The 15,439-nt window shown below is 48.6% G+C and overlaps 1 protein-coding gene across 1 annotated transcript in view; it reads left to right on the top strand.

Annotated features, from left to right (window-relative positions):
- The window catches only part of Slc14a2 (solute carrier family 14 member 2), a 172,880-nt gene that overhangs the window by 150,426 nt on the left and 7,015 nt on the right, over positions 1–15,439 (top strand). The window contains exons 11-18 of the mRNA XM_051163708.1: positions 3,516–3,641; positions 8,368–8,450; positions 9,143–9,302; positions 9,989–10,178; positions 10,459–10,587; positions 12,167–12,359; positions 14,307–14,454; positions 15,036–15,170. Of these exons, the coding sequence (XP_051019665.1) occupies positions 3,516–3,641; positions 8,368–8,450; positions 9,143–9,302; positions 9,989–10,178; positions 10,459–10,587; positions 12,167–12,359; positions 14,307–14,454; positions 15,036–15,170 (1,164 nt within the window). The remainder of the gene's footprint in view (positions 1–3,515; positions 3,642–8,367; positions 8,451–9,142; positions 9,303–9,988; positions 10,179–10,458; positions 10,588–12,166; positions 12,360–14,306; positions 14,455–15,035; positions 15,171–15,439) is intronic.

Raw genomic sequence — 15,439 nt, 5'->3', positions numbered from 1 at the left:
GGTGGCCTAGCTAGGGAAGGGTAGGTATAGAATCGCGGCTGTTCCCTGAGGAGAACGAACCATCCTGCCTGGAGCCAAGGAGCCCAGTGCATCAGAGGGCAGTGTGTCCCTCCTCGAGGCCATGTCTGCTGTGTGAACAGCTGTGGTTTCCTCCAGGGTGTTCCCTAGGCATCATCTGATTTTGTTATAATACAGGAAAGAAGTGGAAGATAGACGCGAGATGTCTGTCACCCACCGCTTACAGGTCAGGTTGAGAAGGTCAGCCCTACGGAGGCTGTATATTTCTTTCTGGAAGAATTACATCATTCAGTTAAGGAAAGTGTCAAAAAGATTCACACGATCTGCAAAATGCCAAGCAGAAAGGGACAGCCTCCATGTCCCAGTGTACCTGCCCCTTTTCTGCTGCGCGATGGCACGTCTCCTTCCTTCAGCGTCGACGCATGTGCTCGTGGTCCTCTTGAAGCTTCCCCCGCTCACGGGGCTCTGAAAACGCTTCCCGGGGGCCACGAGCAATTTGCTCTCGCTTTTGCTCTAAGCGTTTTCAGGTCTTTGGAAGTTGGTTTCATTTTCAGACTTCTCTGTAGCACCTCTCTTCTCACCTCTCCCAACCCTTGGCGGTCACAGCTGAACACCGAGGGCTACAGGGCGCCCCTTCAGTTTCACGCATGCGAGGAGAAGCACTTAGTACTTTTGCTTTGCTGTGATCGGGCCATCGACTCTGTTACACGCAGTAATAGGTGGCCCTGATGCACTTGCCTGGACCTGAGCCAGTGTGGAATCTGAGTTACAAAAAAGAGCTTGGGTCATCCTAGGCTCAAGAGCCCGGTCTCGCTAGCCACCCCTCAGCTACCCATCCCCCAACCCCTATCAACATCTACCTCTGTTTCTCCGGCTAGCTGTTTAGAAAAGAAAAAAGAAAACTGAGCATCCTAATAAAAACTTTCCTTTTCATACTGCTGGTCCCAAGTTAATGTTCCCTTGGCTCATTAGACAGATGCAGCCTCTTTGTGACTATGAAAAGTAACACAAGTTAGCGTATGCAGCATTTGCTGTGAGCTCTGATATCCAGGACCAGGTCCAAGCTAAAGGGAAAGCCCTTTTCTTGTACCCAGAAGGCTTGCGCTGTACAGTACAGTATAACAACGAGAGGAAAGAACAGTGAATTGGGAATCAAGAGGCGTGAAATAGTCCCTGGCTTTCCTGTGAGCGATGAGCTGCCTTGATGAGTTGATCTTTCTAGACAAGAGAGGAGATATGATCTTGATGTTCTTTCCCATCCACCTCTCAGTTTATGAGGTCAATATAACCCTCCGCCAAAGGAAGGGCTGTGGTATCAGCACCGCTCCATGGAGAAGCAGCTCCAACAGCGATGCTCTTCTGGCTGGATAAACGTGCATTGTGGGTACACCTTGCTTCGTCAAGTGGTGAAAAGACATACCCCTTCATTCTCATACTGCGTGTCCTCAGAGGAGTCCCAGGGCAAGCTAACATCCCAGGAATCTCTGCAGCACAGAGATAATGGGCACATCTCAACCATGGAGGTTACGCATCAAGGGGCTAGCTCACTAGCTGCTCTCCGGCTGAGCTGGCAGGAGTCATGGCTCTATGTTCCCTTCCGTCGGGAGAGCATAGACAAGACTTTCTGCCTCGCTCACACACGTCCCACAGCTCCTGTTCTAGTCTGAGCTTTGTTTAACATTGTCGCTGCATGAGCAGCGATGTGATCTAAATCTGTATTTTTTTTTTTTCCGAGACAGGGTTTCTCTGTGTAGCCTTGACTGTCCTGGACTCATTTTGTAGTCCAGGCTGGCCTTGAACTCACAGTGATACACCTGCCTCTGCCTCCCGAGTGCTGTGATTAAAGGTGTGCGCCACCACGCCCAGCTGGTTTAAATCTGTATTTTCAAACTTTCATGTTCACACAAATCAGCAGAGGAACTTGTTAAAATGCAGATTTTTTAAGTGAGTGGTTTTGAGGTGACACCTGGAAGTCTGTGTTCCTAGCAAGCTCTCTTGCAAAATCCATGGAACTGGTCCACACTCCAAACTGTACGTAGCAAAGACATAGACTAAAGGATTGGAAGCCAAAATGCTCGTGGTTTACCATGTAAGATGCTACAGAGCTCATTCCAAGCCTTGATTCCCAGCTTTTGACAATAACAACACCCACCCTGTCCCTTTTGAAATAGTTCTGAACAGCACACAGTATTAGATGTTACAATGACATTCCACTATTGCAGCCAGCCACTGTGTTGTCCCCACTCTGACTGCACCACACCCAAGCAGAGCAGGTCTAATCTGTGTACCCCAAGGCTACCAAAGCCTTCTGCCACCAGAGCTTGGGTAGGCCTAGGGGCCTGTGCTTTCATGAGCAGCCCTAGCAATCCAATCCTGTCTGTGCTCAAGCTGCACCATGAGAAGTCTTGCTCCTGATACAAGAATACGCCCCCCGGTAATCTGGCAACTGAAGACAGTGTGGTACAGGAAAGAGTCTCTTACAGCCAGTAGCATGGTCCAGATGCTTGGCCCCTCCTATAATGGGACTTAATATGCAGATAACTCAAGTAGGAGATTATATTGAAGTACAGATTCTGGTTCTACCAGTCTGAGGTAAAGCCCAGAATTATGATTTTTGTTTGGTTTTGTTTTGTTTTGTTTTTTGAGACAGAGTCTCTCTGTGTAGCTTTGGCTGTCCTGGATTCGCTTTGTAGACCAGGCTGGCGTTGAACTCAAAGCAATTCGCCTACCTCTGCCTCCTGAGTGCTGGGATTAAAGGCATGCGCCACCATGCCTGGCAGAATTAGGAATTTCTTTTTTTGTTTGTTTGTTTGTTTGTTTGTTTGTTTGTTTTTTGGATCTTCTTTGAGACAGGGTTTCTTTGTGTAGCCTTGACTGTGCTGGACTCACTTTGTAGACCAGGCTGGCCTCGAACTCACAAAGATCCACCTCCCTCTGCGTCCCTAGTGCTGGGATTAAAGGCGTGTGCCACAGATGCCCAGCAGAATTATGGATTTCTAACAAGCCCCTACCTGAAGCTAGCACTGCTCCAAGGGCCAGACTGAGTAGCAAGAATCTATATCAATGGTTCTCAGCCTCAAACTGCGCACTGCAGCCTTCTTTTCCCTTTCTAACTTGGTCTGGGGTAGGGAGGTCCCAGACATTTGTTTAAGCAGCCAGGTATGCCACCAGCTTTGAAACTCTGATGCAGAGAGGTCTGAGTCACTGGCTGAACTCCCTCTAGTGCAGTTAAATGAGTCTAAGCTAAGCCTAGTCCATCCAGCTCTTGGCCCAGATATAACTCAGGTTTCTGTGGAGGAAGAAAGTGGACATTGTAAGGGAGGAACAGGACCACTGAGCATTTTGTATAAAGACTAATGAAGTTTCCCCTCAAGCACTGAGCTGCACCACTCACTCCTCTCCGGCTACTGGGTGTTATTCTTCTTGACTCTGCAGCTTGGCTGTCACAGATGCGGACTAGGTGGGATGCTGACTTGTCTCTTCTTGCCCCTGACTAGGTGGCAGCGGAGAGCAGTCACAGGGAGCAAGCCAGTGGAAGGCAGAGGAGTGCTCCGAGACTGTGCTCCCTAGGCGTAGGAGTGTGTTCCATATCGAGTGGTCATCCATCCGGAGGAGGAGCAAAGGTGTGTACATTCTCTCTGTCTCTCACTCAGGCTCCAGCTTCCTATCTCAGAGCAGACAGCCATGGCACCCACTACACAGTAGCAGTACCCGCTACACAGTGGCAGTACCCACTACACAGTGGCAGTACCCACTACACAGTGGCAGTACCCACTACACAGTAGCAGTACCCTCTACACAATAGCAGTACCCGCTACACAGTGGCAGTACCCTCTACACAGTAGTAGTGTCTGCTACACAGTGGCAGTACCCGTTACACAGTGGTCCTTTTAATACATGACCACCGGCCAGAGCCACGGGTTTCCCATCTTGCCTGATGGGAAATCATCCAGAACAAGCAATGGGCTTCTGTAGGGTTCCAGAATGACCTGCAAGCCGTTTCCAAGGACTTACATTTAACCTCTCAGGAATACAACCTGGGCCAGCAGCGGATCTTTCAGAGCTCCTCATGAGAATTTACCACAAATTTATAAAACACTGGTCATTCCACACATGGTGCGACTGCCTCTAACCTCAGCATTCAGGAGGCTGAGGCAGAAGGACAGCCAGATGGGCTATTTTGGAAACCTCTCAAAACAAAGAATCAAAGATCCACCTGTTCAGATGGCTGATAGAAAGTCTCCACCAGTGGAGTGACAGTGACATTGACAGTGGTGAGAGTGTCAACATGGAGGAGAAGGGTGGAGAGAGGTGCTCCTCAGCCATGTCCTCCTCAGAAGGCAGCCAGAGCTGAGCAGAGGAGGAGGACCCTGGTCAGCTGAGGGGTGGAGAAGCTTCGAGACAGACAGGACAGAGCGCAGTCTAATCCCACCACAGACCCCAGAGAAGAATGCCACTGCTACTCGGCTGGCTGGCCTGTCACTGCAAGGATAGATCTGACCCCTAGGTTACCGCCCCTCACATCACACGCCTCCCAGAAGCTACCTCAGTGCCTGGCCATCTTGCTGTACTTCAGTCTCGTCCATTCATACCCCCAAATTAGCCAAGTTAGAGCCAGCACCTAGTGTGGTCATGGGAAAGGACAGTGCAGGTCTTCGAGAGGTGTCCTGCATGTGGGAGAGCAGGAGAGTGCAGCCCATGCAAAGAGGCCTGGCATGGGGAAGTCCGTGGGAATAGCTGAAGCCTGTCAGGCTATCCTAGACAGAAGCAGAGGGTCACATGGTGACTCAGAGTGGAGGTCACACATACAAGCCTCAAATTTAGAGGCTTCCTCTCTTTCCTCTTTCTGAAGCTTCCAAAATTCCCTCGTTTCCCTTGTCAGTGGTTCTCAACCTTCCTAATGCCGCAGCCCTTTAATACAGGTCCTCATGCTGTGATGGACCCCAAACATAATGTCGTTTTCTTTGCCACTCCATAACTGTAATTTTGCTATTGTTGTGAAACAATGCAAATATGTGTGCTTGCTGATGGTCTTAGGCGACCCCTATGAAAGGGTCTTTTGAGTCCCAAATGGGTCGTGACTCACACTTGAGAACTTGAGCACTTGAGAGCCGCTGAAGTGCTTCCCAGCCATGCCGGTGTTTGTAGCCCCTGATTCTTCACAAGTGAGACCAAGGAGCCTTTGGTACATCCCTTCTGCAAACAGGAGGGTGAGCCCAGTCTGCGATTCTCACACTTGACCACAGGAGGGCACCAGAGTACCAACTCCAAAGCCTTGACTGAAAAAGATCATCTTTTAAAATGAGCCAGCCTAATACTGAAAAATGTTTAGAGTCATATTACAAGAGTTCGATAGGATTAAAATGGCACAGGGGCATCTCAAAAGCTATTTCAAGTGTCTACATGGATATCATCTGTCCTGATCCAACTATTAAAATGCCAAAATTTTTTTTAAAATTAAAGAATTTTCCTTATTTTCTGAATTTAATTAGTGGTTCTTGCCCAAGCATGGTGAGAGGTTATTTACTAGAAGAACAGGAACTTAGTAGCTAGACCAAAATGCACGCATGACCACCATTAGGTTAAAAATAAGTATCATCCCAGCCAGGCATAGCACACTCATCTTTAGCCCCAGCACTAGGGAGGCAGAAGTAGATGGATCTCTATGAGTTCAAGGCCAACTTAGTCTTCATAGCAACTTCAGGCTAGCCAATGCTACATAGTGATACCTTGTCTCAAAAAAAAAAAAAAAGAAAGAAAGAAAGAAAGAAAGAAAGAAAGAAAAAGAAAGAAGAAAAAAGGAAAAAAGAACAAGAAAAAAAGAACAGGAAAAATAAAAACAAATACCATAATCAAAACAGGGAAGGGGAGAGTGAGAGGGAAGAGAATAATTTGAAATCTGCCTGAGAGAGTCGTTGCCAAATTCAACCCAGATCCCGAGTAGTTCAGGTGCCCATGACTTTATGACAAACCAGCAAAGGGCTTCAACATCCCGGTTCCTTTCTTTTCAAATCTTTTTTTTTTTTTTTTTTCATTTTTTAAAATTAAGTTGATTTATTCACTTTATATTCTGAATGCTGCCCCTTCCCTCCACCTCTCTCTTCCCACCCTCTCCCTTTTCTCCCCCCCCCCTTTCTCCTTAGTAAAAAAGGAGCCCCGCCCCCAACTCTCCCTGGCGCATCAAGTCACATCAGGACTAACAGCATCCTCTCCCACTGAGGCCAGGCAAGGCAGCCCAGTTAGGGGAAAGTAATGCAGAAGCAGGCAACAGAGTCCCTGTGAGCAGCAGCCTCTGTTCTTACTTCCTAGGGAGCCGCCCATAGGTTACATATGTGTCAGGGGCCTAGGTCCAGTCCACGCATGCTCTTTGGTTGGTGCTTCTGTCTCTGTAAGCCCCCACGGTCTAGGTTAGTTGACTGTTGGTCTTCTTGCAGAGTGGTTGTCCCCTCTGAGTCCCTCTGTCCTTCCCCCTACTCTTCCACAAAGCTCCCCACGCTCTGCCTGATGTTTGGCTGTGAGTCTCAGCATCCGTTCTGATCCACTGCTGGGTGGAGCCTCTCAGAGGACAGTTATGCTAGGCCCCTGTCTGCAAGCATAGAAGAGTACCATTAATAGTGTCGGGGGTTGGATCTCTTTTATGGGGTGTGTCTCAGTCTGGGCTAGGCATTTGTTAGACATCCTGTTATTAGCCATATAGTACAGGGTAACCCACAATCCACGGATCCAAAGAAGCTAAGTAACAAAGAGGACCCAAGGGAGGATGCTTGACTCCCACTCAAAAGTGGAAATAGGATAGACAACAGAAGTGGATGGAGTGAGGGAACTGGCTGGGAGAGGGTGTGGAGAGGGGGACATTGGTGGGGGACATTGGTGGAGATCAGCTGTGGGGAGTGTGGGGGTGGGAGATGAGAGAGCTGGGAGAGAGAAGGGAAGCCGAGGGGGGCGCATCTCTGGAACAAGCTGGAGAACTGCGACAGGATAGGCTCCCAGGAGGATATGGGGGTGACTCTAGCTGAGACTCCTAGCACCAGGGGTCATAAAGACTGAAGTGGCTACCTCCTAGCCAGGCAAGATTTCCAGTGGAGGGAAGGGAACACCAACTCACTCACAAAACCTTTGACCCAAAATTTACTGTCCCTACAAGATGTGCAGAGATAAAGATGGAGCAGAGATTGAAAGTGTTTTTATTTGGTCTGGAAAGGTGGTTCAGTTATTAAGAATCTCTTGTGGAGGTCCCAGGTTTGATTCTCAGCTCACACATGGCAGCTCACAACCATCTATAACTTTGGTTCCAGGGAACCCAATGCCTTCTTCTGACGACACCAAGCATGTATACGGTGCACATACATATTTGCAAGCAAAACACTCACACAAAAAATAAAATATTTAAAAATATTTTTATTAACTCCTTGAGAATTTCATAATGCATTTTGATCATATTCCCCCCCCCCCGAATTCTTCCCCTAACCCCTCACAGATCTGCTCTCTACCTACACACCCAGACTTCATGTCTTCTTTTTCCTTTTTCTTTATAGAGCCCATCAGGTCCAATTTGTGCTGCCCATATGCTCCAGGGTGCGCGGCCATTCACTGGAGTGAAGCTGGCTTACCAGGGGCTATGCTCTTTAAAACAAAACAAAACAAAAAACTTGCTGTCTTGCTCCCCAGAAGTTCTCATCTGCCTATAACTGCCCAGTTAGGGATGGTGGTCCCTACCCCTCTGTTCTAGAATGTTGATGGCCCTGGTTCTGTGCAAACAACCACGGCTGCTATTAGGTAACAACAGTCTTGCTATTTCCACAAGGCACCATTTTCCTCCGATCCTCCCCAATAGCCTTTACAATATTTCTGCCCCTTCATCCTCAATAGTGCCCAACCCTTGGAGGGATGGTGTGAGATACAGATGTGGCAGGCCCCTCCTCTGATACTTATTCTCTGCATTAGCCACTGTCCACTCCACACCCAGTCCCTTTTTGTGAACCTACAAGCCTCCACTTGACACAGAAAAGCCACTGTCACTGTAAGCTACTATTTCTTCATCTAAAATACAGAGGTCAAGCTTAATTGGGGCATCCTGATTAAGAGCCACTGGGGTCTCTGAACCTCCTATAGTCCTTCATGCTCTGTTTACGTGAAGATGTACATTTTCCATGAACAGAGGCCCCCAAATGGGCCTTAACCTATAAAGGAAAAGAAGCGCTCTAATCTGTAAGTGTCCATGGTCTTATGCTTACTCCATGAATAGAAGACACCAAGCAGTCTAACCCAAGTCTATTGAGAAATGGCTGCCAAAGTGCCAAAGTACAGGTGTCTGATCTGATGGTTCTCTCACTTTTCTTCCAACTCCAGTGTTTGGAAAAAGTGAACACCAAGAGAGACAAACCAAAGAACCACTCCCCTGCCCATATCGGAAGCCCACCGTGGAACTGTTTGTGAGTATGGTGCCTCAGACCAGAGATAGCACCCTGCAGCCCAGAGCCCACAGAAGATTGGGGACATGTGACCCATCGAGGCAGCTCTGATTTAGGCAGACATCTTTTGAGTTCGTCAGAACTCAATGTAGGAACGTGGATAAAAATGTCTATTTTTCACAGTCGGCTTTGTGAGCTGTCTCGCCGTTTCATTCGGATTATTTATCATCAGTTTGCAGTTAGGAAATAAGATTGCGCCTGTTTTGGTTTTGTTTGTTTGTTTGTTTTTTAAGAAAAATCTTTGTATATTTGATCTCATACCTCTGGGTTTAAAACTCAAAAACTTAAGATTGCCAGGGGGAAAGTAACTACTTTTAGAAAGAATGTATGGCATCTTTTTTTTTTTTTAAGAAAATCTCGTTGTCTGGGGCTAAATCTTCACTCTACCATTTGGCTTGGACCCTTGCAGCAAGAGGCTCATGCCTGAGTCCTCAGCCACAGAACCAGGGTGAAGACACCATCTCTTTCTACCTTGCTGAGGTTTTGCGTCAAACAAAACAACCTAAAAGAGACAGGGAGGTGGTTAAATAGCAGCTTAGCAAAATCTCAAACGGAAACCTAAGCTTGGTTCCTCCAAAGAGACTTGAAATGTCATCTGGTGTGAAACCCATGAAAATGTGGACGATTCTTACCTATTTCTGGCCCCTGGGCAGGACCTGGACACCATGGAGGAAAGCTCTGAGATAAAGGTGGAGGCTAACGCGGCCAGGACGTCCTGGATTCAGAGCTCCATGGCCACTGGCGGGAAGAGAGTCAGCAAAGCGCTCAGCTACATCACAGGAGAGATGAAGGAATGCGGAGAGGGGCTTAAAGGTACACTCTGGGACATCGTCCCCTGACTAGGGCCCCAAAGCGATCACCTCCCTCACCCCCTGGGAACATGCTGCTGTGGGCCTTCTCTGTAGACCACTCTGAGGTCTCTTTGTGGGGATGCTCGGAGAAGGCACTCCTGCCATTGAAGCAGAGAGTCTCCTGGGATACAAACACCAGTATTTGTAACTGTACTGTAAGAATGGATACGTATTTGAGGCCTTGTTTCTCGGTGGAAAAGTTCAGCTGACCCAAGTGTACCATCCGAATATTGCAGACAAGCTCTGGGATTCTGGATCCAGCATTCAAGGCACGTCTGCTGGGTGGCTTAGGGGAGTTGTGCCTATGGGGCCATCGCATTCTTTCTAGCAATCTCTCCACATTGCTTGTCTCATAGGTTTCATGCTCTCTGAGCAGCAAGAGAATTTTCTGGAAAGTTTATGCCATTGTCACGGGAAACAGAATTAGGTTCTTGGTAGGCACCTGACCCCCACCATGGGAAAAGTAGCCTAGAGAAGACTAGTGGAGGCTGCGACAGGCTAGCAATGACTGCCAAGTGCTCTGGGCATTCCAATGCAGCCCGAGTTCTTTGTTTAGCCTCTGTCCTCTGAAGACCCTCACTCCAACTGCCACCTGAGACCTGGGCCAGCCCTGACCTTCTCTGAGCATGTGCTGGCCTGTCATTTCAGACAAGTCTCCAGTGTTCCAGTTTCTCGACTGGGTGCTCCGAGGCATGTCCCAGGTGCTGTTCGTGAACAACCCTCTCAGCGGCGCCCTCATCGTCCTTGGCCTCTTCGTGCAGAATCCCTGGTGGGCCATCTCCGGTTGCCTGGGCACTGTTGTATCCACCTTGACTGCTCTCATCCTGAGCCAGGACAGGTAAGTCCCCATGGCCCAGCATTCTAGCGTAAGGCCAGGTGACCACTCCCTAACATGGCTATAGCCTTCCTCCTACTCTCATCCTTGCCCCAAACTTCTCAAAACAGTAGCACGGGTCACTACTGCTGCCCTTCTTTGAGTAGTGAATTGCAAATAGGATGCCTTTTCTCCAAAAGTGTAGCCTGCTTGAAGATGGGTTGTCAGGCCCCAACGTAGAAAATTATGACTCTGGAAAACAGTTTAAAAACCCCACTCCACCAGCAAATCTTTGTGCCCCCAGGTCGGCCGTCGCGGCAGGACTCCATGGCTACAATGGGGTGCTTGTGGGCCTCCTGATGGCCGTGTTCTCAGACAAGGGCAACTACTACTGGTGGCTCCTGCTCCCCGTCATCGTAATGTCCATGACTTGGTGAGTTTACTTCTAGAATCCGCGCGCATACACGCACTCAGGTGCATCAGCCAGAGGGTGAGCTCCCCTATTACTCGCCACTTCATTTTCTGAGGAAACGTCTTTCCCCAAACCTGACCACTGTTTCGGCAAGGCTAGCTGGCTGGTGAGATCCAGAGTTTTGCCTGCCTCAGCCTGCAGCACTGGGGTTACAGACACAAGCTGCCATGCTCAGCTTTTTATACGGTGCTGAGTCCTTGTGTTTACATAGCAAGTACTTTTACCCACGGAGCCACCTGCCCATCCCAATTAACATCCTTCTTCAATTAACGCCTTTCTTTGTTGGTATAATTTATTCACATTACATCCTGACTTTAACCCCCCTCCCTCGTCTCCCCCCATTCCCACCCTCCCTCCCACTTCTATCCTATCTCCCTCCCCTAGTCCTCCGAAAGGAGGCGCCCTCCTCCCCTACCATCTGACCTCAGCCTATCAGGTGTCATTAGGACTGCCTGAATCCTCTTCCTCTTTGGCTTGGCAAGGCTGCCCTGTCAAGGGGAAGTGATCAAGTAGCGAGCACCAGAGTCCATGTCAGAGACTCAGAGACAGCCCCTGCTCCCCTGACTAGGGGACACCCACATGAAGACTGAGCTGCCCATCAGCTACATCTGAACAGGGGCTCTAGGTTCTCTCCATGCATTGTCCTTGGTTGGTGCATCAGTCTTTGCAGACCCCCAACTCTGAGATTCCGTCTTACACCCATCAGTATTGCTAAAATCACTCATGTGACAGCACATGCTGGCGAGGATGTGGAGAAACGGGGAACACTCCGCCATTGCTGGTGGGGGCGCAAGCTTGTACAACCAATTTAACATCCTTCTTAACCCTTTGACTGCCGCTTCACTTCCATTTTAAAAGGCGTGTTTGGCATGAATGTCAGAAACACCCACTACAGGCAGTTACTGAGGAACTGAGAACGCCCATCCAGGTTATCTGAGTGCGGTACCTCACCAGCTGCAATCCATTCTTTAAGACCTTAAAGGGTTTCTGGTCTTGCCTCACCAGAGTACAAAGCAAGAAACTGCTGGCCGCATAAGCTCAGAACTGCAGAGTCCGCCAGTGTCTGGAAACCTCATCCTTCCTGCTCCACCAAGATTGTCTCTGTCCCTTAGACTGCTGACCAGACTGAGACAGTCTCTCAGGGTAGACTGAAGGCCAGCCATGTGGCAGAGACCTTCAAGTACCAGGCTTCCCCCTCATTTCTAGAAAGCGAAAGGTAATCTGTCCATGAAGTCAGACTCCTTAGCTACTCAGAATATATTAATGACTGTAATTCCTTCCCTGTCTTCTCCACAACTTTTCTCACTCTTCCTGCCTAGGGGATGGATGGAGTTCTATGACGCTTCAAGGACACCCCAAAGCAGTCCCTCTGAGGTTGACTAGGAACCTACCCAGTCTCTGTGCCCTGCTCAAGAAAGACCCAAGGAAAGGCAGACACCAAGCTGATTTTCTCTGGGAAAGACAGGGTTCTTTGCTGATGTGTGGTCTAGTGCCAAGGCAAGCAACACCTGACAGGCGCCTCTCATGCTTCCTCCACCAGCCCCATCCTTTCCAGTGCCCTGAGCACCGTCTTCAGCAAGTGGGACCTCCCAGTCTTCACGCTGCCCTTCAACATTGCCGTGACCCTGTACCTGGCAGCCACGGGCCACTACAATCTTTTCTTCCCCACGACGCTGCTGCAGCCCGCAGCCGCCACACCCAACATCACCTGGTCAGATGTTCAAGTGCCTTTGGTAGGTGTCATGAAAGAAGGAAGGACAGCATTTGTACTAATTCAGTGCCAAACTGAATTTAACTGATTTTGCACATCAGAAACATAAGCGAACGACGGTTATTCACGATTTCACAGAACGAGGTGTTCTACATATATATCCTGTGAGGTACTGTCCTTATCTCTTCAGAGCTAAAAGTTCTGTTTCTGGTCCCACCCTCTGATCACACAGAGGAAGCAACCAAAGCCCAGTTAAAAGACCCTTCCCAGGTTCCACAGTGAATTAACGGAGATCGAGGTCAAGGCTAGAACTCCGACCCCCTGATATGAGGCCTGAGCTCTTTGCTGCTTTCCTTGGTTTGAAAGCCTTTTTGATGCTTAAGCCCAGATTTAAGATACGTATACCAGCCATGTGCTTCATTTCTCACACTGCATCACTAAAGTATACGCACCCCGCTTCTACCCACTGGCTTGAGAAGTCACTGTAGCTATCGCATTCTCTCTGTGAGCCTTGCTTGCTCTTTGAAGCACAGGTTTTTCTCTATTAAGAAACAGAGGTAGCAGAGATGCTCATCTTTTTTAAGTATTTTGTGCATAATACTGACTTCTGCAAGCCTGCCGAGATGGTGAATAAGAAGCAGTATTAAAGGCTTTGAACTGCATGGGGAAACGGGGCCATCATTGAACTGCATGGGGAAATGGGGCCATCATTGAACTGCATGGGGAAACGGGGCCATCATTGAACTGCATGGGGAAACGGGGCCATCACTGAACTGCATGGGGAAACAGGGCCATCATTGAACTGCATGGGGAAACGGGGCCATCATTGAACTGCGTGGGGAAACGGGGCCATCATTGAACTGCGTGGGGAAACGGGGCCATCATTGAACTGCATGGGGAAATGGGGCCATCACTAAACTGCATGGGGAAACGGGGCCATCATCATTGAACTGCATGGGGAAACGGGGCCATCAGGCTTCTTCTCTAACTAGGAACTTTTTTCCCCTAAGCCCTCCCCTACTTTTCATTGCATTAAAGGACTTCTGTTCCACTCTGTAGCTCAACCTGTAACTTCATTATCGGTGATTTGTTGCCATTGGGCTTGTTAAAGGAACTTACAGAAATAATGATGCCCAGTGCCTCTCAGCACTCCATGGTGGTGTTGACAGATCCCTACAAATCCACTGAGAGGTAGCATTATTCAGAAAAGGCAGTGGTTCTGTCAGGCTTACCCTTGGCCAGTGTGTGTGTGTGTGTGTGTGTGTGTGTGTGTGTGTGTGTCTGTATATGTGTCTGTGTGTGTGTCTCTGTGTGTGTATGTGACTGTGTGTGTGTGTTTGTGTGTGTGTGTCTGTATATGTGCCTGTGTGTGTGTCTCTGTGTGTGTATGTGACTGTGTGTGTGTGTGTGTGTGTGTGTGTGTGTGTGTGTTGGTGATTGACTTTCAGAAGGTTTTCCACTGGTGGTGTTTTCCCTGCCCCTATCTTTGGCGGCAAAATTGCTCTGTTCAGTGTTCTATGAAGAGATAATATTAGAAAGCAAGAACTACTACCTATCGTACTCTCAACTTAAAATGTTATATTTCAGACTCTTATAGAAATGAAAACATTTTAATAATCCTGTACAAATAGTTTAGACCATCATCACCACCACCCCATAAAGATTTTTAAAAAAAAAATTGGCAGTCATTCTTGAAGAAATAGCTTTCTGGGCTATGATAAGGACTCGTGTGTTGAGTCTTTCAATCAAACTTATATTTTGCATTTCAAGAAAATGAGCGATGGGTGTCAGAAAGAGGGTCTAGAGAGCCCCACAATATTGAGTGGCCGCTGAGGAGACTCCCCAGAGGGGACAACTAGTGGGATGAAACAGCCGTGTGTAGATACCCTGTCCAAAAAAAGGTGTTAGGGAGGGGCTTTGAGCTGACTGTCTACGTCCATAACCTGCACGGGACCCTGTCGTTCTACAGCTTCTGAGAGCCATCCCGGTTGGAATCGGCCAGGTGTACGGCTGCGACAACCCCTGGACTGGAGGCATCTTCCTCGTTGCTCTGTTCATCTCTTCACCTCTCATTTGCTTGCATGCTGCCATTGGATCCACCATAGGGATGTTAGCAGGTCTGTGTCGTCGCTTTTAATGTCATCCTCTTAAATGAGATGCAGGGGTGTTAGTGCCTGGGGCCAGGAAAATGATGACCGCCTAACATCTCACCTGCCGATTCCTGGAAACTCCTTCTTCCCTTCCTGCCTGTTTTTTCTGCGTTCTCGGTGCTGGTGTCCTCATATTCCTCTAAGCAAAAGCTGTCCTCAAGAAAGACTGTAATGTCAGGCATTTAACCCTCAGTTTAAATGTTGAATCTGGGAAAGCTCCTCTGCCCAAAAATATTCAAAATATTCTCGATGACGAGAGAGAAGGGCTCTGGTCATAGCTGAGGCTTTTTCTGTGTGCAGCCAAGAGAGCAGATTCCCCACACTGCCTCCAAGGGTCTCTTCAACTCATAGCGGCTTAGCCACCAGCATTCTTATGGTCCTGAACAGTTTATTTTCTTTAGATGAATTGCCACTGAATAAACTTGAAATTCCATTTTGTGAAAGCCTGCCTGTGAGGGTGGCTGATTCTGGCTTGAGGGCTGGGGTGTGTTTCAGGACGGCAGATAAGCCCTGTAAGGCACTCAACACCTCTGCTTTCCTTCCCTCAGCGCTCAGCATTGCCACACCATTCGACTCCATCTACTTTGGCCTGTGTGGCTTCAACAGCACTCTCGCCTGCATCGCCATTGGCGGCATGTTCTACGTCATTACCTGGCAGACCCACCTGCTCGCCATTGCCTGCGGTAAGTACCACTCATAGAATCCCCTCCTGACCACAGAGAAGGCCTGTGTAGATCTCTGCAGAGAAAGCTACTTACACCACAGCTCTGCTACTCCCCCGAAGATAAAGGCAATTGTCTGCTTCATAAAAGCTTTTGGTTAGCACCGTCCCTTTGTGTCTTCAACTATTTTCATTGCACGCATGATGATTGGCCACTTGGAGGCAGGTATTTTCAGGTGACATTTTTTGTTGTTTCTCAGAGGTTGTCTCCTGGAAGTGCTGCTCTCCTGG

Source organism: Acomys russatus, chromosome 20, assembly GCF_903995435.1.
Source record: "Acomys russatus chromosome 20, mAcoRus1.1, whole genome shotgun sequence".
NCBI classification, from domain to species: domain Eukaryota; kingdom Metazoa; phylum Chordata; class Mammalia; order Rodentia; family Muridae; genus Acomys; species Acomys russatus.
Note: the sequence above shows the minus strand (reverse complement) of the source record. Positions and strands in the feature narration are given on the sequence as shown.